The sequence below is a fragment of the Hoplias malabaricus genome, chromosome 1, assembly GCF_029633855.1.
Source record: "Hoplias malabaricus isolate fHopMal1 chromosome 1, fHopMal1.hap1, whole genome shotgun sequence".
NCBI lineage: Eukaryota > Metazoa > Chordata > Actinopteri > Characiformes > Erythrinidae > Hoplias > Hoplias malabaricus.
The window spans coordinates 38,382,582-38,407,123 of NC_089800.1; the positions used below are offsets into that span (position 1 = coordinate 38,382,582).

Here is a 24,542-nt window from a genome sequence, read left to right on the forward strand (position 1 = left end):
GTTTGTCCCATGCCGCGCTCTGTAGCGGTGGGTAAGTCGTTGCATAGAAACCAGTAACTTTTCAGCAGCAAACAAGATGGAGAAATACGAGAAGATAAAAGTGGTGGGAAGAGGGGCCTTTGGGTAAATAACACAATATTAACACATACTTAGACCGCTCATAGCGAGCTTAGACTGAACTCGCCGCTTCCAGAGCGTGAAATCATTGCCATTGTTCGATTAACTTTACTAAGTAAGATAACCTCTCTCTCTCTCTCTCTCTCTCTCTCTCTCTCTCTCTCTCTCTCTCTCTCTCTCTACCAAAGAGCATTTACTACGTCATTAAAATACTGATCTCATAAATTTGACCTGCTGCTATCTCATATCTGTGAACACTCCATTCAACCCTTGTGATGATGTACAATGATACCCAGTCGTCATAAATAGATGAGTTTTTATTTCATTATCCCGACTGACTCTTTCAAAATAACACAAATCTGTGTGATTATTATGAAAGTGTATGTTATGATGATGAGACAAGCTCATTATTATGAGAGCCTTATTAGCTATGACTAATTAAACGGCTTTATATGATTCCAGAGGGTCAGTAATGGGTAGAAGTATTAGACATTGCAACACCAATAACGCCATGTATGTCAGTGTATGTTTAATCATTTCCAAATTTCTTATTGAAGACAATAATTTGAATTTGAAAGGTTTCTTTCTGTAATGACCCTGGGCGATGTGTAGTATTAGGTAAAGATGCAAACAATCATGATGTATTAGCTCAGGAATTCCAAATTTTCTGTACATATTTTCATATTTTGTTTTAAATCATCAAATACAAATATATCACTTATTGTGTTTTTTGAGAACAGCATAGTGCACTTGTGCCGGCGACGGACTGATGGAGCTCTGGTGATTCTAAAGGAAATCCCAGTGGAGCAGATGACTCGGGATGAGCGTCTTGCTGCTCAAAATGAGTGCCAAGTGCTCAAATTACTCAACCACCCAAACATTATTGAATACTATGAGAATTTCCTGGAGGATAAAGCCCTTATGATCGCCATGGAATATGCACCAGGTATCAGATATCCTGCCCCCTTTTTTTCATTTTCATACAAGTCACATCAAGTGCCAAATGCCTGAGGGCTTTCAGACATTTATGTTTGTATCTCCTGATGTATTTGGACAGTAATACATACATTCATTATAGATGAATTAGACTTGGTGAGCTTAAATGTTTAATTATACAAATGAGCAAAGTGCACTTGATCTCACCAAGCCAATTATGTGGACATTAACGATATATCTGTTGATCACGCTTTTTACAATAAATAAATAAATAAATAAATAAATAAATAGATGCAGTGTAGTATGACTTCAAGAAATAACTTATTTCTGCATACTGAATAAGAAATAGATCTTCCAGTATTTCTGATCTGTAGGCTGTCCACTTATGTTTATTGTAGGAGGCACGCTGGCTGATTACATCCAGAAGCGATGCAACTCTCTCCTGGATGAGGACACCATACTGCACTTCTTTGTGCAGATCTTGCTGGCCCTGTACCATGTGCACAACAAGCTCATTCTTCATCGTGATCTCAAGACTCAGAATATTTTACTAGACAAGCACCAGATGATTGTCAAAATAGGTGACTTTGGAATCTCCAAAATTCTTGTTAGCAAGAGTAAAGCTTACACTGTAAGTACCATATGATTTAGCCTGTGAATTTCACTCTTATTAACTGATCCAATGCTGACCCAAACAAAATTTTACCAGCTTCAAATACTTGACATTTCAAAAAATATATATATTTTTAAACATCTTGCTTTTTGTTTTAGCTTTACTGGCTACATGTAAAGCATTTCATGTAGTGAAATTTTCAATTTAGTGCTATTATATTACTTAAAAAAATCAATCTAAAGTTGTTTCCCGAAGAATAAGCTTTTTCAATGCTTAATATAGAACAGTCGCTCACAGAGAAACCTGAATGTGCCAGGGTGCCTCACCTTCACACCCACTGACTAACTGATGAGGCTGTGCCTTTCTTTTAACTAGATCTGCTTATTATTATTCTGTTTCTTGCTATACGTTGTTAACCAAGCTCATAAAACATTCATAACATGACATTACAGACTACTGTACAATCCTTGTAACTCCATATGTCTTCATGTATATTGTTTCTTTTTTATTGCTTTGCCACATTGTTGACCAGAGAAAGAATTTTGTGTTGCTTTTCCATTGCTACTTGACTCAGTTCAGCTTGGCTTTTTGGATCTGGTGTTTGGTATCTTTTCCATTAGCACAGCTACCCCCGAAATGTAGCCATTGATGCTCCCAAAAACATGGTCTCTAATGGGAACCGCAAACAACGTCAGCGGTGAGGTTAAGTGATGCTTACTCTTTGTGTATTTGAATGTTGTTGCTGTTTTTTGGGACTATCACAACTCCATGCATCTGTTCAGACAGATCAGTACAGTCTTTTCGTTCCTTGTTGCACTATCCACCTCTTGCTGGAGTCCTTTGTCAGTCACAACTCCAAAGAATGTTTGAAACTCTTCTAAAGGCCATGGCGCCATTTTTCAAACTACTTTTGTGAGTCGGATAAAAACAATGTTATCTTTATTGCAGTGGTGGACAAAGTACACAAACTAAGTACTTGAGTTAAAGTAAAATCTTTTACTCCAGTAAAAGTCAAAGTCCTCGATTTAGATCTCTAATTGTGTAAACGTACAAAATTATCTACCTTTAAATGTACTTAAGTATCAAAAGTAAAAGTGCCATGATTTATTATGGTTCTAATATCTTGTTATCATTTCTGTAACAAGACTCATGCTTAATCAACGTATTGTAGTTGAAAAGACTCATGTCACTATTGATTCATTGGTCTTTTAATAGAATGTTATTAATTAGTCTGACACTGATTAACAGAAAAGGCTAAAAAATTATTGCAATCAATGTTATATTAACCGTCACATACATCCAAGGTGTTTCCCTCCAAACCCACAGAGGTTGCTTCCATATGCCTGACTCCTACCTCTCCAGAAAAATAACTAAATATCAACACAGACTGCAATGGCCGTTTCTCAATATGTGTCCTTGTGTGTTCTTACGTTCTTGGGAAACATCATCAGTCCCAGCCCATGTACAGTTTCGTTTAAAAGTCCACATCTAGCCAAGTGCAGTCCAAATACCCAGATCTGTTCTTGCTCTGCCCATAATATCGAAGATGCACTGGGATTTCACTTCTGTAAACTTGAGAGAGTCAGATATCCCAGAATGTGTTTCGCACCAGCCTCAGTGTGATTAATTTTTTTCTCGCCATGGAGAAGGTGACTCATCAAGTACACCTGCATTCCATAACATAACAACCACAGCTTCCTTCATAAACATTGTTTAAAAACCTGCAACTGATTGTCACCCTTGGTCTTAAGTGATTAATGATATCTGCAGAGTCATAATCCACGTCCCATGATCCATAAACCAGATTCACTGCTGAGCGGAGCTGAGAGATTTGTTCATACATATTATAGTTTTATTCACACACTTAAAACCAAAAGGAACAGCATATTTTCATAATGCAGTGGAGTAAAAAATAAGATATTTGATTTTGAAGTGTTAAAGTAAAAAGTTGCCCAAAATGGAAATACTTCAGTAAAGTACAGATATGCGAAAAAACAACTTAAGTACAGTAAAATTTATTTTTGTTACTGTCCACCACTGCATTAATGTAGATTAGAAATTTTACAAATGGTTAGTTTGTCCTCATCATTTAGTTAGGTTGTTTCCACTGTGATTGACAATCTCTCTGAACAGTCAGCGCTCTACAAGGATATCACATCATGTTTAGTCTGTACCTGATTCGGAATCATGAGCGAGCAGGTACTAAAAGTACCTGATTTCATGTACAATGTACAAAATTTGCTAAAAAAATGAGAGTAGAGCCAAGCTAAGTCAAGAATCTACAATGCAGTGGAAAAGCGTCTGATGTTCAAAGAGTGAATTTCCATGCCGACAACACCTTAGCAATGCTCAATTGCAGTTAGGAACCTGAATCTTGTAAAGGCGCTTTGTAAATAAAATTTTATTTCATCCTTTTTTCTACAAGCACAACAATACTTGAGCATTTGGGGCATAATTGACTTGATTGATTTTTAACATACCTGATTTGTGAATAAAGTCCTCTACTGCTTCTAAATTCAGGTTGTCGGGACACCTTGTTACATCTCTCCAGAACTGTGTGAAGGAAAACCATACAACCAGAAGAGTGACATCTGGGCCCTGGGCTGTGTACTTTATGAACTTGCCAGCCTCAAAAGAGCCTTCGAGGCAGCTGTAAGACATCCTTTACATGCTTTTTGATTCTACTATAAGACAGCCTCAACATTTAGATGATAAGCTGAGGGGATTTATCTTTTTTTGTTCTCAGAACCTACCGGCCTTGGTTTTAAAGATCATGAGTGGCACGTTTGCTCCCATTTCAGATCGATACAGCCCAGAGCTCCGGCAACTCATCCTCAACATGCTCAATTTGGACCCCTCAAAGCGCCCCCAGCTCAATGAGATCATGGCCCTTCCCATCTGCATCCGGCCCTTACTTAACCTCTACACTGATATTGGCAGTGTCAAAATGCGCAGGTGTGGTGGTTTAGTTAGATTCATTGGAAGAACATTTATTAGAATCTGGGTGTTCAGGAGTACTTTAACTAAATATCCTGCTCCCCACAGAATTGAAAAGCCACTCTCGACCATGCAGACAGGCTCTCATAGCAGACCCGGAGGACGAGTATCTGGAACCAGAACCAGAGGTCAGATTTCATGCCCTAACATCTATTATTCATACTCTCAAACAGAATCATAGAGATGTTAAGGAATCAGATTAGAGAGTACTATCACTATATTCCACTATGTGGAAATATTTAATGCTTCAAACAGCTCAATAAGAATATAGTCAAATATTTTGATTGATTAGGCTTTTCTATTTACATGTAACATTTCTGGGATATTGTGAAAAGAAAATCAATAGAACCCTTGAAGAAAATAAAATAAATAGAACCCTTGAAGAAAATAAAATAAATAGAACCCTTGAAGAAAATAAAATAAATAGAACTCTTGAACAGCCTGCAGTTTTACATGGCTATGATTAGGCCTGTCACAATAGCCATTTTTTGTAGTCGATTTTATTGTCCCAGAAATAAGACCATTCTCAATCTAATATGCGGATAATATGCATTCATTCATTCATTCATTGTTGAGTTCAGGGTTGCGGTGGGGGTCTGAAGCCTACCCAGATTCACTGGGTTCAAGACAGAGACACACCCTCGATGCCTTCAAAAGACATCACACCCTCACACATTCACCTATGGACACTTTGAGTAGCCAATCTGTGTACCAGTGTTTGATTTGGGCCGTGGGAGGTAACTGGAGCACCCTGAAAAAGATCACGCAGACACGGGAGAACACACCAAACTCCTCACATAGAGTCACAGAAAGAGACCAGAGAACAGAGCAACTGAATAAAGTGTTGGAGACGTTCATCATTGTGTAAACAAACATGGCAGTAAACACAATGGGCAATACTGAGGTCAGCAGAAATGATTAGGGAAATGTAAATACAGTGTATGATGACTTGGTAATGTAATTATTGTGAAAGGCCTAGCTATGAAAATATATCAGTCGTTGTCATGACCTATTAGCTTCATGCACAATACTTGGATATTGCTCATTTTCAGAGTGTGCTGTATGTTCTGCCTTTCATCAGGTGGTCTGTCTGGTTTAAGTTCAACAAAGATGATGCACTCCCTCCCGCTGTCATCTGTGTATACGTGGGGTAGCGGCATCTCCACGCCTCTGCGTCTGCCAATGCTAAACACAGAAGTGCTGCAGGTGTCCCTGGGCCGCACACAAAAGATGGGCGTCACTAAATCTGGACGACTCATCACCTGGGAGGTTAGTCTACATTACGTGTCACCAGCCTTTTATTAGAAAGGCCCTGTGTGCCTGCAGGTTGTAGATTGATTTCAGTCAAGCAGATTCTCATCTTGCCCTATGTTTGGTCCCAGTCGCTTAATAAAAACTCCACACCAACAGCCAACACATGTCTAAAGCCTCTTAGTGAAATCCTCTCTGGTTTAAAAATCATCATAATTCTCTAAAACTGGATTAATTTCTACCTCTTTGCTAAATAAATACAGAATTTATTATAATGGAGCATTTCATGTTTTGCTGGGATCAGCCAATGGTTTGGTTGGATTTATTATTTAAGGCAATAACATTTATGTGTTTTTTCCATTAAACATAAAGTAGGTATTGAATCAGTTATGGCAGTTACAGGACAATTTATTTTAGTTGCTGAAATATAAATCTTCAGATTAAGAATTAAATAATAAGTTTTGTCCTTGTATTGAATGTTTTCACAAAAAAACAAATTGATTTCTTTAAAGGAACACTAGGTAACACTTGATATTTCTGCTCTGGGGCTCCCCCTACAGTTGCTGAATGTCAATTTTACAGCAATGTCCTAAATTCAAGGGTGAGAAGGAAGAGTTGCCAGGTGGTTTCCTACCCTTCTCTAAGGTTAGGAGGTTAGGTTACATAGTGAAGTTTCTGCAGTCCTGAGCCTGAAGCAGCAAAGACAAAGGCTCTATTTCCCTCATTTCAGGTCAGCGAAGCATCGTAATAGTTCTGAAACTGTAATTTTAAGGTAAAAATACAACGTAGTGTTACTTTAACAATCTTTAACATCTCATTCAAATGACCTCTGAAGATATTTTGACACGTGTCTTTGATGTGTCATTGTAACAGGCTCCTTCTGTGGGCTCTGGCGAGCCATCTCTTCCTGGTGCTGTGGAGCAGATGCAGCCACAATTTGTCTCTCGCTTCCTGGAGGGCCAGTCTGGTGTCACCATCAAATCAGTCTCCTGTGGGGATCTCTTTACAACCTGCATGACAGGTACACTGTCACATCAGTCTGTGCTTAAGTAGAGCAAGATTTAATAGAAAATATTGCTGAATCAGGATGTAGTAAACTGATGACACAGATCAACACTTTAAAATCTGGATTTTTATCTGGTTTGCTATTTCATATAAATGTAACAATATATTTACACCACGACCTTGAGCTGGATAAGTGATTACAGACAATGAAAAAATGAATGAGTAGTGCAGTGAAACTACAGTTAGTGTTGAAGATACAGAGCTCTAGGGTCCTGGAGTTGTGGTTTCAAACCCCATTTTGGTTCACTGTCTGTGAGGAGTTTGTTGGGTTCTCCCTGTGTCTGCATTGGTGTCCTCCGGGTGCTCTGGTTTTACTCCCACATTCCAAATACATGCTGGGAGGTGGATTGGTTATTCAAAATTGTCTAAAGGTGTGAGTGTGTAAGTGACTTTGTGAGTGTGTGATGCCCTGTGATGGACTGGCACCCTGCCCAGGGTGTTATTGATGTTAATGTCCATTACTTCAGTGGGCAACCATTAGTCCAGTGTCACAACCCAAGGACACAAGCCTTTTTCTAGATTACTACTGTTGACCGACAGCAGAGTATTAGTTATAGCTCTGATTTAGGATTGACGTTTTGTGTTGTATAAGTCAGATTTAACTAGTAGTTCTGTCATTTGTCTGAAAGACAGGGGCATAATTATGACTTTTGGAAGTGGCAGCAATGGCTGTCTTGGACATGGCAATTTCAATGATGTGACACAGGTAAGTTTTTTTTAGGATTCTTCTTGAAATAACTGCGAACGATATGAGAAATTAATGTTTTTTACATCTCAATTAAGCCATAACATTGAAGCCACCTCCTTCTTTCTTCATTTGTTGTCCATTTTATCAGCTTCACTTAATATTGTAGTGCATTTTGTAAGATATTCTGTATTCCATCTGCAGTGTATTGCTATGCATACATTGTTAGCCCTTTTCACCTTGTTCCTCAGTGGCCAAGACCTTCACAGGGCAACAACAGAGCAGGTACTATTTGCTTAGTGGCTGTTTCTTAGCTCTGCAGTGACATAGCGGTGGTGTGTAAATGCGTGTTGAATCTGACACAATTTTAAAACACCTCAGTTTCCTTGCTGGACTGAGAAAAGCCAACCAACCAAAAATATCCAGCCTGTAGTGACCTATGAGCACTGACGGACTAAGGACTAGAGGATGACCAGCACAAACAGTGCAGCAACATATGACCTACTGTTTCTGACTTTTACAAGGTCGACGTAAAATGCAGGTTGTGTTTAATACACTAGACAGTGTGCTAGCACCAATAAAACTCTAGCATCTAGCATGAGTCTGATTTTCCTGTTTGCTCACCGCTAATGCCCATACACGCTTTATTAGTCTTTGTAGAAATCAAGGATTGAGCTTAGAAATGCATGTTAAATGGGGTCCTAATTGGTGTAACGTTCTAAGCAAATGTCTTGGCCATTGCAGATCATGAGTTCTATCCTCAACATTACAGCTAGGTCTGTGTTTGGTAGAGATTTAGATAAAGCAGTTAGCGGTCTCCTGAATTTAGAGTCAGTTCCACCTTAAGTAATCTGAAACAAGAAAAAACGCCAATATTACTCCTGCAGAAGTTACATAGTGTGATTACTGCAGTTCTGAGCCCAGAAAAACAAGGACAAATGCTCTCTGCTCCATATAACAGGTCAGTGAAGCATCACATTGATTTTGAAGGTGTTTTTTTAAGGTAAAATACTACCTAGTGTTCCTTTAACATCTTAATATTGTGTTAAACATGTGTGATAATGTAAGCATGCAGGTTTTTCTCATTGGTGGATTAAAAGATTTACTTGTCAGTTCCATGAGCACTGTAACCTATGTGGAAAATAAAGCACACTTTGAAGGTTGTTGGGGTTAAAAACAAGTTTATTTTATTTAGAAACTATCCCTTTAAACTTTAAAACACAAGCTTCTTAAACATTCCCACCACTTGCCAGGGGAAATTTTTGACTGATCAATGTTTCTTCCCTGGCCCTAACTTTGCCTTTGTCTTTGTGTAGCCCAAAATAGTGGAGGCTCTCCTGGGCTATGAGTTGATTCAGGTGTCCTGTGGAGCGTCGCATGTGCTGGCTGTGACCAATGAGAGAGAGGTTTTCTCATGGGGAAGAGGAGACAATGGTAAATTAGCAGTGTGCCCTCTCTTCTGATTGCTGTGTTCTCCTGTGTATCTCTCCTTCTCTGTGACAGCACTGTCTGATATTATTTTCATTCTCTCTTTCTCTCTCTCTCAGGTCGTCTAGGGATGGGTACTCAAGATACTCACAATGCCCCACAGCAGGTGAATATCCCTGTTGAGTTTGAGGCCCAGCGTGTGTTGTGTGGAGTGGACTGTTCTATGGTCATTAGCACCCAACACCAGATACTGGCCTGTGGCAGCAACAGGTACACCGCATTTGTTTTTACAGCACTTATTCTCTTATTATATGGCATTTAAATGATCTTATATATCTGCTAAATTAATTTTTTGTACAATTCTGTGCAGAAGACTTGCATCACCTGAAAATACATTAAGCAATTTAAATGGTCAGTAGGTATTTATTTGCTTGGTAAATATGTACAGATAAATACAAATAAATTATGGTTTGACATCTATCAGTGTGTTGGCTTAAAGTCGACGTGCACGTTTGTAATCAAAAAGCACTTTTTATAAAATTTTGAAGATGTTTCTTCACACTTTGCTCCACTGCAGTCTGTTTGGAGCTCGAAACAGTGTTTCAATGTGTCTAATGTGTATACAAAGCCCCAGCATCTGTAAAAATTAATTTTAAAACTGTTGTGGTCTGGTATTCTAGGCTTTCTATTGCTCTCTTTGCTCATGGCAGCTTCTGAATGCAAACAACCAGAAAGAACTGTGTCTCCCCACAATCATAAACGTTTCTTTTAACCATTATTTCCTTAGCCGCCTTCATACGGGAGTAGTTTAATTTGAGGAGCTAGGATAATTTCATTTTACCACAGGATATCAGTGATGTTTAGTAAGAAATCTTGGTATAAATATCAGAGATGGGAGAGACTACTTGATTCACGCACTGCTGTCACACCACTCTCAACTCTCAGCATTGACACTGACATGATACTGGAATGTTTGTGTGGGATTTTTTTAATTTTTTTATTTATTTATTTTTTTTACACAGCGTGGATTCAACTTAATGAGTAGCATACATGTTCATAACAGGTGTGGAATAAACCTCCCCTACATCCGACAGAAGTTTCCCTCCTCTGAGTGATCCTTTATATCATCTTGTGAATTTGAATGTGCTGGGTCGTTCAGCACCTGAGGTTCACCGCCTACTTGAATGACTCATCAGAGTTTTTCCATTCTCGAGAAAACCCACAAAAACAACTGGGATATGGTGGAATATTCTGCCATATTCACAGTGGATTAATTTAACATAGGTTTAAGTTTACTGCTCTTTCTACAGTATGTAAAATACTCCAGAATCTTTCCTGAAATTAGAGGATGTCCTCTCGAAAAAAAAGCCACTAAAATGATTTATTCAGACAAGATTAAAACTACTGAGATACTCTGGGAATAATTACTTTACCCCAGGACATCAGATAAAATAAAATCCCATCTGAATATGGCTCTTGAAACATTTTAAGCCTCCTCAAAAGTGCATGCATGTGCTATATATTTCATAACCCCACTCACCTTGTGGTCATGTGTAGTTGTACATAGATATGCCAACACACTTTATGTAGCTGGCTGAAATGTTTGTTGCTTCACAAATATTTTCACTTTTGGCTTTTGAGTCAAAACTTCATGAACAGTTCTTGACTAGAGTAGTATGATTATTCAGAGCACGCTAAAATCTCCAGAGACATATGCATGTAACCAGTTATTGATCATGAAATTTAGCTGAGGTATAATATTCTGGTTTTAATTAAAACTCAGCCAGGCTGAAAGATTGAGGGTAAGGCTGGAGTGTCCTTAGCATGCATAGTGCACCCTGGACCACTTCCTATGTTGTCTTTCCTTTAAAGTTGTATTTTTTATAATTCAGTTTTTGAAAGATCGTTGCATCTTAACACAAAAACAGAAGGTATATATGATGGAAAAACTTAGTGGCACTAAAAATATGGAGTTTTTTGATGAGATTGCTCTGTGACACCATTTTCATTTGGCAACTGCAGGTTTCTACTTTCTATTAACAGCTTCAGCTTTTCTTTGCATTTTTCGTTTTCTGTTTATTTCCCTGAGGATTTTGAAGTCCATTCGTGTGTGAATTACCACATTTGCTATCTGATTCAGTTAATCAGAACTTCATATGGAATCAAGGGTGTAGTAGTCGAATTCAACATATCCATGGAGTAGCTGAAGCTGCAGTGAGGAAAGGCATACAAAAGTCTTCTTCTGACCTGACGAAAATGTATTTAATACATTTTGAAAAAAAATGTTTCATATAGATATACTGTAGTAATGTGCAAGAGTATTTATTCCATATTCTCTTATTTATTTGAAGTTATACTTTCAAGTAACATACATTTACAGTCTTCACACTGAGAAATTGACTGAATTTCACTGGGAAACTTTTTAAAAAGCCTTAAGTGTACTAACAATGGACAGATGTTCAGCACTTTTAAAAATGTTAAGCACTAAATTCTTTGTATTTCTTTGTGCATTTCATGACTTTAAACTCTTGACCTGTATCCTGTCAAGCAGCATTTCCTTGCATTGAGTAACATGTTCTGAATGTTGATTCCTGTCATTCTTGCCTCATTCTTGTGAAAAGTGATCAAAAGATGTTTAATCACAGGAAATGATCTTTGCCTGTACCGTCCAGATTCCAGCGTTTAATCATCTTCATATATCTTTTTATGCTTAATCTTTATAGATGTAAGATACGCAGAGCAATTAATATTAATGTTTGAATTCTACACTTTTGAATGAATTCATGTGTTTGATTAACATGAATTATTACTCAGTATTTTGAAAGTGACCAAAAGCTCATGTTCAGTTGGAAATGACATCTCACCTGAAGCTCCTCAAGTAATTACACTTTGAAAAACCTTTAACATAACGTTTTACAGGTTTAACAAACTTGGACTAGATAAGATCAACGACACAGAGGAACCGCCTGCTTGCTGTCAGGTGGAGGAGATCCATACATTTCAGCCTGTCCAGTCAGCTCCCCTGAATGTCGAGAAGATTGTATACATTGACATCGGAACAGCACACTCTGCTGCAGTTACGGGTAAGACAACAAATCATTTTTATCTGTTGATCTCCTGTGTCTTAATGTGTGGTTATTAGAATTTAACAAGGTGAATTGAAATTAATATTGGCCTTTAAAAATATTTTTAATAAAGATAAGGCTTGTTTTCCCTGCAGGTGTCTAATGACTACAGACTGACTAGGTTAATTTTGAGGAAATTCATAATCACACGTAAATATTTTTGATAGTATAATGGCAATAACATCACACATTCTCTTCCCCCACATAATTCATATAATATCAGCACTCATCAGCACTGACTGGACTGAAAGCCCAAAGACTTTGATGAATTTGATGATGAATGTCTCTAACATATCCATTAATATTACATGATATCTGTTTGTGTTCACCAGTGTCCAGTTCTTCTCTGAAGTAATATTCAGTGGAAGTTAATAACTACAGGTGCATCTAAATAAATTTGAATATCATCAAAAATGTAATTTATTTCAGTAATTCAATTCAAAAAGTGAAACTCATATATTATATAGATTAATTACAAACAGAGTGATCTATTTCAAATCTTTATTTCTTTAAATGTTGATGATTATGGCTTACACCCAAAAGTCATTATCTCAGAAAATTTGAATATTACATAGGACCAATTAAAAACATGCCAATCAAGCAGAGTGGTACTGTGGTTATTAAACCAGGTATTGATACTTTTGGCAGTGTGAAGAGGTGCCAAGTCTTGCTGGAAAATGAAATTCACAACTCCTTAAAGCTTGTTAGCAGAGGGAAGCATGAAATGCTCTAAATTTTTCTGGTAGATGGCTGCACTGACTTTGTATATGATATAACACAGTGGACCAACACCAGCAGATGACACAGCCCCCAAACCATCACTGATTGTGGAAACTTCAGCCTAGGCTCAAGCAGATTGGCTCTTGTCCACACTTCCTCCAGACTCTGGGACCTTGATTTCCAAATTAAATGCAAAATTTACATCTGAAAACAAGACTTTGGACACTGAGCAACAGTCCAGTTTCATTTTCACCTGGTCCAGGTAAGACTCTTCTGGCATTGTCTCTGGGTCATGAGTGGCTTAACACAAAGAATGTGACAGTTGTAGCCCATGTCCTGGACACGCCTGTTTGTGGTGACCCTTGAAGCACTGACTCCAGCAGCAATCCACTCCTTGTGAATCTCCCCCAAAGGTTTGAATGGCCTTTTCTTAACAATACTTTCAAGGCTGTGGTTATCCCTGTTGCTTGTGCACCTTTTTCTACCATACCTATTCCTTCCACTCAAGTTTCCATTAATATGCTTAGATACAGCAGGAGTGTGACAATGACCTTTTTGCCTTCTGGACATCTGTCAAGTCAGCAGTCTTCCCCATGAGTGTGTAGCCTATTGAACTAGATAAAGGGACCATTTTAAAGGCTTAGGAAAACTTTGCAGGTGTTTTGTGTTGATTATTTTAGTTTTTCTGAGATAATGACTTCTGGGTTTTCATTGGCTGTAAGCCTTAATCATCGCTTGAAATAGATCATTCTCTTTGTAATGCATCTATATAATGAGTTTCACTTTTTGAAATGAATTGCTGAAATAGATTAACCTTTTGATGATATTCTAATTTATTAAGTTGCAGTTCTGATATAATATCATATTTTTCATGTCTGTTTACTGTGTCCAACTTTTACTTAAATTACTTTCTTTTTATTTTGGGAGACTTTTCTGAGAAAGCTACAGGGTCATTTTTCACCCCTTCTTTGTTTTTGGTTGCATTTTTTTGCTTCTCATATCCCACATATTTTCAAATGCATTTATCTTTTTTGTTTATACACTTTTCTCAGTAACTGCATCTTGACAGTTACATATACCTTTCATATTCACAGTGCAATATCTGTGGAGTCTTTTAAGATCTGGAGCAAAAGTAGAGCTTGAATTTAGATTAGATTATTGTAATTCTTTATTCTATCCATCCTCTTCAACATATTCAATATAATTGGTATCCACTAAGAAGTCAGCTCATATCACTCCCGTTCTTCACCAGGTATACTGGCTTCCAGTTACACAATGCCTCCAATACAAAGTCTTCTCTACTTCTCTACTCCTCATGTCCCATCACGCATATATATATACACACAGTGGTGTGAAAAAGTGTTTGCCCCTTTCTTGCATGATTTCTTGTTTATTTGCATGTTCGTCCCTCTTATATGTTTCAGATCATCAAATAAATTTAAATATTAGTCAAAGACAACCCAACTAAACACAAAAAGCAGTTTTTAAATGAAGATTTTTATTATTAAGGGGAAAAAAATCCAAACCTACATGGCCCTGTGTGTTTTATCACACCTGAGTTCAATTTCTCTAGCCACACCAAGGCTTGATTACTGCCACACCTGAATTCAGAATTCACTTAAATAGGATCTGCCTGACAAAGCAAAGTAGACCAAAAGATCCTCAAAAGCTAGACATCATGCCAAGACACAAAGAAATTCAGAAACAAATAAGAAAGAGAGTAATTGAGATCTATCAGTCTGGAAAAGGTTATAAGGCCATTTCTAAAGTTTTGGGACTCTAGAGAACCACAATGAGAGCCATTATCCACAAATGGCGAAAACGTGGAACAGTGGTGAACCTTCCCAAGAGTGGCCGGATGACCAAAATTACCCCAAGAGTGCAGTGACAGCTCATCCAAGAGGTCACAAAAGAGACTTCAAACCACCCCACAACAATATCCAAAGAACTGCAGGCCTCACTTGCCTCATGTAGGTCAGCGTTCATGACTCCACCATAAGAAAGAGACTGGGCAAAAATGGCCTGCATGGCAGAGTGCCAAGAATAAATGATGATCTGAACCATTTAAGAGTGACAAACATGCAAAAAAATGTATCATGAAGGGAGCAAACACTTTTTCACACCACTGTAGAATTTATGGAAATGTAATAAGAAACTTTCAAAAGAAAGAACCTTTGATCATGTTAAAAATATGAACTTATGTTAATGTGCTATGTGCTCTTAACGCAGAGAAAGGTCAGTGTTTCACGTTTGGCAGTAACCAGCACGGGCAGCTTGGCTGCAGTTCTCGCCGCAGTAGCAGAGTACCCTTTCCTGTGCCAGGACTGCAGGGCATCACCATGGCAGCATGTGGAGATGCCTTTACTCTGGCCATTGGAGCAGGTACATTCATGTTCCTCAAATCAGAGCATACTGAGAATGTTACATGTGTAGAAGTTTAATATGTTTGCTAAGCAGTAAATCAGTATCAGGTATGAGCAAAATAATTTAATATTACTTATTCAGCTATATGTGAAAATTTAGGCAGGTCTAATGAAATTCCAAAATTTGGGGAGTTTCTATACCAATTTCTAAATAATTAATTAATTAATTGTCTGTAAGCGCTTATCCAATTTAGGGTCACTTGGGTCCGGAGCCCTTCTGGATTCACTGGCGGAAGGCAGGAACAAAGCCTGGAGGGGGCGACAGTCCTTCACAGGACGACTCACACATATGGACACTTTTGAGTAGCCAATCCACCTGCCAATGTGTGCTTTTGGTTGGGAGAAACCAGATCACTCAGAGGAAACCCACGCGGACACGGGGAGAACACACAAAACTCCTCACAGACAGTCACCTGGAGTGAGACTTGAACCCACAACCTCCAGGTCCAGATGTGACTATGACACTACCTGCTGTGCCACCACGCCATCCATTTTTTTAAAATGATCATAATAATAAATGTGGAGTTTCTAAAATAAGTATAAACTTTTTTCTGAGAACTTTTGTTAATATTTAAAGGAAAAACTATAAAAAAAGAATAAAAATAGACAAAAATACATTTTATTTTCTTTATGTTAAATATGATTAAATAGGGGCGGCAAGGCGGCGCAGCAGGCAGTGTCGCAGTCACACAGCTACAGGACACAGCTGGAGGTTGCGGGTTGTGGGTACTCCGGGTGACTGAATGAATGAATGAATGAATGAACGAATAATTAAATAGGAATTGTGCACTGAATTTTGCAAACAAATGCTGTGTTGATGTTTCCTTGTGTATAAACCTATTTCAGTAAGAAAACCAACCATTTGACCATTGGTATACAGACGTTTTCATACAGCTGTTTTTGGGTTGCTGTTTGTCAAATATACAGGGGTTAGACAATGAAACTGAAACACCTGTCATTTTAGTGTGGGAGGTTTCATGGCTAAATTGGACCAGCCTGGTGGCCAATCTTCAGTAATTGCACATTGCACCAGTAAGACCATGTGCATCCAATGGTTCAAACATTGTATCCTGAAGGTGGTGCCGTGTATCAGGATGACAATGCACCAATACACACAGCAAGACTGGTGAAAGATTGATTTGATGAACATGAAAGTGAAGTTGAACATCTCCCATAGCCTGCACAGTCACCAGATCTAAATATTATTGAGCCACTTTGGGGGTGTTTTGGAGGAGCGAGTCAGTAAAAATTGTTTTTCTCCACCAGGATCACGTAGTGACCTGGCCACTATCCTGCAAGAAGAATGGCTTAAAACCCCTCTGACCACTGTGCAGGACGTGTATATGTCATTCTCAAGACGAATTGACGCTGTATTGGCCGCAAAAGGTGGCCCTACACCATACTAATAAATTATTGTGGTCTAAAAATTAATTGTCCAACCCCTGTACATGATATGTGGGCCATTTTTTGAAAGGCTAAATGCCACTGAAAGGCAACATTTATGACAAATAAAAAAAGCACTTTTTATAAAATTCATTTATATTTCCTAGCTCTCCTGGCTGTTTGCATGCTTAAAACCAGTCTAATGTGTTTACAAAGTTTTTTTTTTTTACGGCAGGGAAATGGCATGTAGAGGTTTTAGACCACAAAGAGCCTTCCAAATATTGAAAAGCATGAACCAAGATGAATATATTGCTCTATTGCTGCTCCATAAGTGGGTAATATTGATTTATTTTTACTGTAGATGGAACTGACTCTAAATTCGAAAGAGCGCTAACTGCATGAAAGTAAACACAGACTGCAAGTGCTAAAAAACTAACTTGAGTTACAAACCAGTTTTTGTGGTAATTCAAACTGTGAATAAAATCATACAGACAAGTTAAATTTCAGCCACGTACACATAAGAAACATTATTTTCTGTCAGACATACAGTTCCAACAGTTCCAAGTAAACAAACCAGAGAACAGCACTTCCCCAAAATCATAGACGTTTGCTATAAAGATGTGAATTCCATAGTACATTTTAGTAACAACTACAATTTCACAATCAGTAACAACCAATTTTTTCAGTCCCATTAAAATACTTTTACTCATGGTTCACATTTAAAAAAGTAATTATGAGCCTGAAACCTCTGTGTTCAAGTGTTAAGTGTGCTATTTCTTATCTTTGAATTTTGAATGAGAATATTTCCATTCATCTGAACCTGCTTTAAATCAAATTTAGCAGAGTATTTGCAGTATTAGTAAATAACACATACTCTTGTCCTTCAGAGGGAGAGGTGTACACCTGGGGGAAAGGAGCTCGTGGCCGCCTCGGGAGGAAGGAGGAGGATTCTGGGATACCAAAGGCTGTGCAGCTTGATGAGAGCCACCCATTCACGGTTACATCGGTGGCTTGTTGCCATGGCAACACACTCTTGGCTGTAAAAGGTAATTTAGCCTAATCTGTCTCTTGTCTGCTCTGTGAAAAGGATCTGGAGAGACCCAGACCTACTATTTTTTTTCCTTGTATGGAGAAAATTTTTTGTAATGAATTCTTGTAGTACACTATATATTCAGACAGTTATATTTTGCACCAATTCTAAGTAGTGAATTCAGGTTTTGTAAAGTGCATCCAGACTTCACAAAGGTTTATGTGGCTGAATGCCATCGTATCCTCACAGAATTGTTCCAACATGTAATATAATGTCTTCTCGGTAGAACAGAGACTGTTGTTGCAGCAAAGAGAGTTAAGCTCCCTTATATTGGATACAATGGTAGATTACTCTGTAGTGTTCCGCACTCGGGTGTTGGGGTCCTGGCTTCCATCCCCTCCTTGGGTCATTGTCATTGAGGAGTTTTGTGTGTTCTGCATAGGTTTCCTACAGGTTCCCAGGACTCCTCCCACATTTCAAAAGCACGTTAAGTCAATTGGCTATGTGAAATCACACACATTGAGTGTATGTAATGCTCTACGATGGACTGGCTCTTTGTCTATAGTGTGTTTCCTGCCTCGCGTCTATTTCTAAAAGAGCGTACTAATGCAGATGTCACATAATTTACGTGGACACTGCATATTGTTGGTGGTTCAGTTGATTCCTTAACATTCCAAAGGATGTAACAAAATTAGTCAACATTAACACGTGGGAATTTAAGGCATTACATTACATTGTGCTAATTTATCACTCTACCAAATTTGGCCACAACTTCCTCCAATAATTCACTCTTTTTACAGTTGTATTTCATTCATTCATTCATTCATTCATTCATTATCCGTAACCGCTTATCCAGTTCAGGGTCGCGGTGGGTCCAGAGCCTACCTGGAATCATTGGGGCGCAAGGCAGGAATACACCCCGGAGGGGGCGCCAGTCCTTCACAGGGCAACAAACACTCGCACATTCACTGACACACTCACACCTATGGACACTTTTTGAGTCACCAATTCACCTACCAACGTGTGTTTTTGGACTGTGGAAGGAAACCGGAGCACCTAGAGGAAACCCACGCGGACACGGGGAGATCACACCAACTCCTCACAGACAGTCACCCAGAGCGGGAATCAAACCCACAACCTCCAAGTCCCTGGAGCTGTGTGACTGCGACACTTCCTGCTGCACCACCATGCCACAGTTGTATTTAGCAATGAAAAAACAATGTCACTACTGTTGAGTTCAGTTATTTATGCTGAAATATGTATGGGCGGCACGGTGGCGCAGCAGGTAGTGCCGCAGTCACACAGCTCCAGGGGCCTGGAGGTTGTGGGTTCGATTCCAGCTCCGGGTGACTGTCTGTGAGGAGTTGGTGTGTTCTCCCCGTGTCCGCGTGGGTTTCCTCCGGGTGCTCCGGTTTCCTCCCACAGTCCAAAAACAGCTCCTCGCTCCCTCTACAGCGAACTACATCAGTCACAAACTACACTGTACACACACAGCTCCTCGCTCCCTCTACAGCGAACTACATCAGTCACAAACTACACTGTACACACACAGCTCCTCGCTCCCTCTACAGCGAACTACATCAGTCACAAACTACACTGTACACACACAGCTCCTCGCTCCCTCTACAGCGAACTATATCAGTCACAAACTACACTGTACACACACAGCTCCTCGCTCCCTCTACAGCGAACTACATCAGTCACAAACTACACTGTACACACACAGCTCCTCGCTCCCTCTACAGCGAACTACATCAGTCACAAACTACACTGTACTACACTGAGCTCCTCGCTCCCTCTACAGTGAACTACATCAGTCACAAACTACACTGTACACACACAGCTCCTCGCTCCCTCTACAGTGAACTACATCAGTCATAAACTACACTGTACACACACAGCTCCTCGCTCCCTCTACAGTGAACTACATCAGTCATAAACTACACTGTACACACACAGCTCCTCACTCCCTCTACAGTGAACTACATAAGTCATAAACTACACTGTACACACACAGACAGCACTAGAGTTCAGATTCACACAGATGAATAAATAGAAATGATGTGTGTTAGAAATATATACAGCAGTGTTAACATCTAGATTCAATCGTTTCAGGACGTGTGTAGTGCACTACAGAGGGAGGATGGAGGGATTTGGGATTAAACCTCTGTGTTTCTCTCATTGAACTCAACTCTCACTGTTGAGTTCAGTTATTTATGCTGAAATATGTATGGGCGGCACGGTGGCGCAGCAGGTAGTGCCGCAGTCACACAGCTCCAGGGGCCTGGAGGTTGTGGGTTCGATTCCAGCTCCGGGTGACTGTCTGTGAGGAGTCGGTGTGTTCTCCCCGTGTCCGCGTGGGTTTCCTCCGGGTGCTCCGGTTTCCTCCCACAGTCCAAAAACACACGTTGCAGGTGGATTGGTGACTCGAAAGTGTCCGTAGGTGTGAATGTGTGTGTGTCTGTGTTGCCCTGTGAAGGACTGGCGTTCCCTCCAGGGTGTATTCCCGCCTTGCGCCCGATGATTCCAGGTAGGCTCTGGACCCCCCGCGACCCTAATTTGGATAAGCGGTTATAGATAATGGATGGATGGATGGATGAAATATGTATTAAATATCATAATTAACTCCCTCTTTCTCTCTCCCTTGACTGAATGTGCACACATTCACATCTCTTTCATCTCCTACGTCACTTAATCCTTCTATGTTTGAGCCATGAGCTGTGCTGTAGTGTAGATTTTCTCTATTATAGCTGTTGTGTCCTATTCTAAATTTCTCCCTGAAACTTTTACTCAGGAGATTAGGGAATTCTACTCCAAAAATCATCAAAACTATACTGAGATATTGTTAATATGATATGGCACTGAGCATGCATTAACGGTGCCAGTGGGGCTAGGTACAGCCTTAGTCACCAGGGAGTCCACTGTGGATTTACGGTTGTTGATGGAAAAGGGTAAGGTAGGACTGTAAAAGCTGGCTTGGAGGTGGGTGGGTCTGGGATCCCAGACTTCACTGTTGAGCCTTCTGGAGGTGTTGTGGGTTTTATTCAGCAAAACACCAACAAGAGGAGGAGCCTGCTTGGGCTGGGCTCAATGAGTAACCGTAGTTGTTAAGGATAGCTGGTAGCTGATTGGATCATAAACAGCCACAGCAACCTTAGTGTTGAGCTGTAGAGTTCAACAGGAATTTTGGTAGCTGCAGATAGAAAGAGTGTGTGGTACCTCTAATGGATTGGCATAGGATATTTTACATCTTATTTTGTGTATAATTATAATAGAATTGCTCTCCCCAGTTTCTCAAAATACAAGGAAGTACAAACATTTTTAATTTATTTTTGTGATTATATTTTTAAATCAGCAGATAAATAAATAGAATTCCACTGTGTTGATCTTAAATTGATTTGTTTATTTTACTTTTAAATATCCATTATTAAACATTTATTCTTTAAATATTAATAATGATTCATTTCAGAAAATGTGCGATTAATTTGTATTTTTTGACAGCACTAAAAGCAAGTTTAAGTAAATCTAAGTATAAATAAATATAAAATGGGCATATATTTTGTTACAAAACTTTGCATCTCCAATTTTTATTTATTTATTTATTTTTAATCATTTGAAAACATGGGATAACCTTTATATTGTGTAAATATTACATAATTAATTGACTGTTAGAAAAGGCATAACATAGCTTGGACTTTTTTTTTTTTTTTTTTTTTTCTTTTTTACAAATTAGAAATGTTTTTCCAGATTTTTCTGGTATGACTATCCATGTGGACATTATGCACACATTATTACAAGTTGAGTAACTTCAGTCAGTGCATTATTTGCTCTGCTGTTTTTGATTTGTTTTATGGAAGTTTTGTTTGATATGTTTGTATCTGTGCTTCAGGGCCTGAAATGTAAATAGGCACTGATACTGGCATATGAAAGGCTTTTGTGTCCTGTTTGGTTCTTAACACAATGTTCATACATTAGGTCTCTGTATGCCTCAGTTGCCTAGGGGCTTTTCACTAACTGCACCTAATTAACTTAAGAGGAGGCAGTTCACTATGGCTTGTTCCTCTCAGTACAATCAGCAGCAGCACTTGTTTGTCGTGTATTGACCTTTGTCCTCCTTGGGCAATACTAAGGGATTTTAACATAGTTTCAAAGCATTTTACAGGATTTTATGACTTAAAATGTTTGGTCGTTTGTATGGTTGATTTATGGCTTAACCTCCATAGCAGTTTTTCCTGGACAGGAAATGTAAACATTCTACTATGAATTATGTTTGTGTAATAGCACTGATGATATCTATACTCCCTTTTACAGCCTTTTTTGAAGAGCCTATCCCCAAGTGATCCCTCCATGTGTTGAGGTATTCAGTGACGACTGCAAGAGGAGGACAAGCACCATTTCAAGACTTCCTTTCCTGAATATTACACTGACAAAGGGTTGGTGGAGTTAAGATGCTGACGACTTCCCAGAGGATGTGTTTAAAGACTTTCAAAGTATTATAACAGTTATTGGAAAGTCCAATAGTGTCTGAAGAGTTGACATCTACTTCTCATTTAATATCTAAGTCTTATTTAATGCCTTTTGTCAGTTATGTGCCAAAATGTTATAATGCCAGCGTATTAACACTGCCAAAAAAAGAGGTATTTGAAAAAACACTTTTAGTTCTAATCTAAATTCAGATTAGGATTAAGATTTTTTTTTTCTAGGTAATTTCTGAGAATTTCTTTTGGAGCATTTACACAACACGTACACAGTGTAATACTGTGTTCAGAAGCGTTTGAAATGTAATAAGGGAAAGTGGATGCCTTATAAGTCAACTACCCAAGGAGAGTAAATACATACTTCTTACACTAGTTCTCAGCTCTTGCATTAAATTGAAAGCACCTTGAGTCACTTTGTTTAAACCTACAAGTCCCTCCCAGGAAGTTATACAGGTTTTGTGAGTTTATGCCTAGACTGAAAACAATGCTTCTCAAAAAAACTCATGACAAAGCTGAGTACCAAAGATACCTGAAGAGTACGTGTAAGATCCTCCATGAAAGAATTGGATTTTTCATTTAGATTTCATTTTGGATTTATCATTTAGATTTACATGTGTACCTTATCCAGATGTTTGTAAATACTTACAAGTAAATTCAGTTACTTTAAGGTGCACTCATTGCTAAAATGTTCAGAGAAAAGCTTTGACCAATAAAATGGGACACTATGGAGCAGCTTTACCTAAGGCTAATATCACCATGCTCAGTGCCAAACATGAGCTACAGGAGTATGTAAGACCCCTGTGGAGCAGTGGAGTAATGGATCTCCGTCCAGGACCCTTGGGATGAGTGGGTGGTGGCTGTGATCTACAACTAATCATCATTGCTCTTGTGGCTGAATGCAAATAAATCCTCACAGCAGTGTTCCAGAATCTAGTGTTAAGCTATTACTAAACTGTAGAAAGTGGGGAAAACTTCAGAAGGATTTCAGAAGAATCATTGGATGAATCCTCAGTGATGTTTTTGATAGGTGTTTTGGGTCACACCCAGGGGAATCAGCCAGGGGTTTAAAGTCCCCAGCACCAAGAGACTACAGGTCTGTCCTCAGTCAGAACCATCTTGTAGCTCAGTCTGTGGCATTATGTATTTTATGACCTTCCACTATGCCCAGCTGGGACCTACAGTTCACCTCACCCTGCTCTTTACATTGCTTGACGAACATAATCATTCCAAAATGGAAGAGCAATAGTGTTTTGTTTTTTTTTTTTGTTTTGTTTTTTTGTAGACTTTTATTATGTCAAATGTCTTCTGGAAAGATTGAAAATGTAAATAAAGAAATATGTCTAAATCCCTTACATTACAAATGAAGTATCCTGTTTTTACATATTCATTCACTCCCTGTGCTGTCCACTGAAAGCGCAGGATTCCGTCATGCAATGATGTAATTCAGTGGCAATGCGTTACTCTGCGCGTTGGCTGTTGCTCGGCGAGTGTGTGGAGTCTTCCTTCGCCTTTTTATGGAAGTTCCTGCGGAAAGAGAGGGTGCTGAAGGACTCTGAAGAGCACCATAGTCCCGGACAATGCACATTCCCTGATACTGAATATTACAGCCGCTTTGTTTCGGGGGAAATGGCCACCCGCTTTTATAACCTTTGTGGGAACAAAGCACATCTACCGATAGAGGGAGACCTCTCACCAACTAACACGTCCCTCACTAATGTTCAGAATAGAGCTGAAGTCTACACACAGCTGTCATGTGATCGATAAAATGACTGCAAATGTTTACAGTTGGCAATATAACACTATAACGCTTTTGGAGTTAAGCTCAGGACTTGTGAAAAATAAAGCTAAGTCACGAACAGCTGACAAGTGATCAATAAAAAAAAAGCTAAGGTTAAAAACAAAGCTGACAAGGGCCTCAAGAAATCACCATACTCAATGCCATGTATAGTAAATGCTATGCATGGGGTATAGGGCATTATATATATAGTGTAATCAAGTGTTGGTTAATCAATCCAGTTACTTGATCCAGTACATGATAAGTACTTAACCCAAAATAAGAATACTGCACTGTCATGAAGAAATGATTGATGCTATCAATACTTGAAGTGTTTATGCTGCTTACATCGTGCGTTATTGTATGTAAATAAATATGTACGTGTCAGGTAACAGCTTTTCAAAATGGAGACTTTCTTATGCGCCTAGGCATACAGCTATTATGTAAATAAAAGATTTTTCTTTTGGCTTTTTCATGATTTTCGTGAATGGGTCTAGGACTGGAGTTTACATGTAGG

General features: G+C 38.9%; 1 protein-coding gene across 3 annotated transcripts; it reads left to right on the forward strand.

The window, feature by feature from the left end:
* Nucleotides 1-23,594, forward strand: nek8 (NIMA-related kinase 8). 3 transcript variants are annotated; one of them, XM_066662477.1, is made up of 15 exons: nt 1-123; nt 853-1,063; nt 1,452-1,684; nt 4,187-4,318; nt 4,413-4,621; nt 4,712-4,791; nt 5,745-5,932; nt 6,788-6,935; nt 7,609-7,685; nt 8,981-9,098; nt 9,212-9,362; nt 12,012-12,175; nt 15,167-15,319; nt 17,631-17,789; nt 22,085-23,594. In XM_066662477.1, the coding sequence occupies exons 2-15, from the start codon at nt 928-930 to the stop codon at nt 22,111-22,113; spliced, it is 1,977 nt and encodes a 658-aa protein (XP_066518574.1). In that variant the 5' UTR covers nt 1-123; nt 853-927; the 3' UTR covers nt 22,114-23,594. The 3 variants fall into 3 exon arrangements, with proteins under 3 accessions (XP_066518574.1, XP_066518572.1, XP_066518573.1); XM_066662475.1 differs by having other exon boundaries at nt 36-123; nt 858-1,063; XM_066662476.1 differs by lacking the exons at nt 17,631-17,789; nt 22,085-23,594 and adding an exon at nt 15,539-15,912 and having other exon boundaries at nt 36-123; nt 858-1,063.
* The last annotated feature ends 948 nt before the right edge of the window (nt 23,595-24,542 follow it).

Excerpts from the sequence above, each read along its gene's own strand:
- nek8 (XM_066662475.1), top strand. The coding sequence starts at position 77 with ATGGAGAAATACGAGAAGATAAAAGTGGTGGGAAGAGGGGCCTTTGG. Across the intron at positions 1,064-1,451 it reads CGCCATGGAATATGCACCAG|GAGGCACGCTGGCTGATTAC; the intron begins GTATCAGATATC and ends TGTTTATTGTAG. Across the intron at positions 6,936-7,608 it reads CTTTACAACCTGCATGACAG|ACAGGGGCATAATTATGACT; the intron begins GTACACTGTCAC and ends TTTGTCTGAAAG.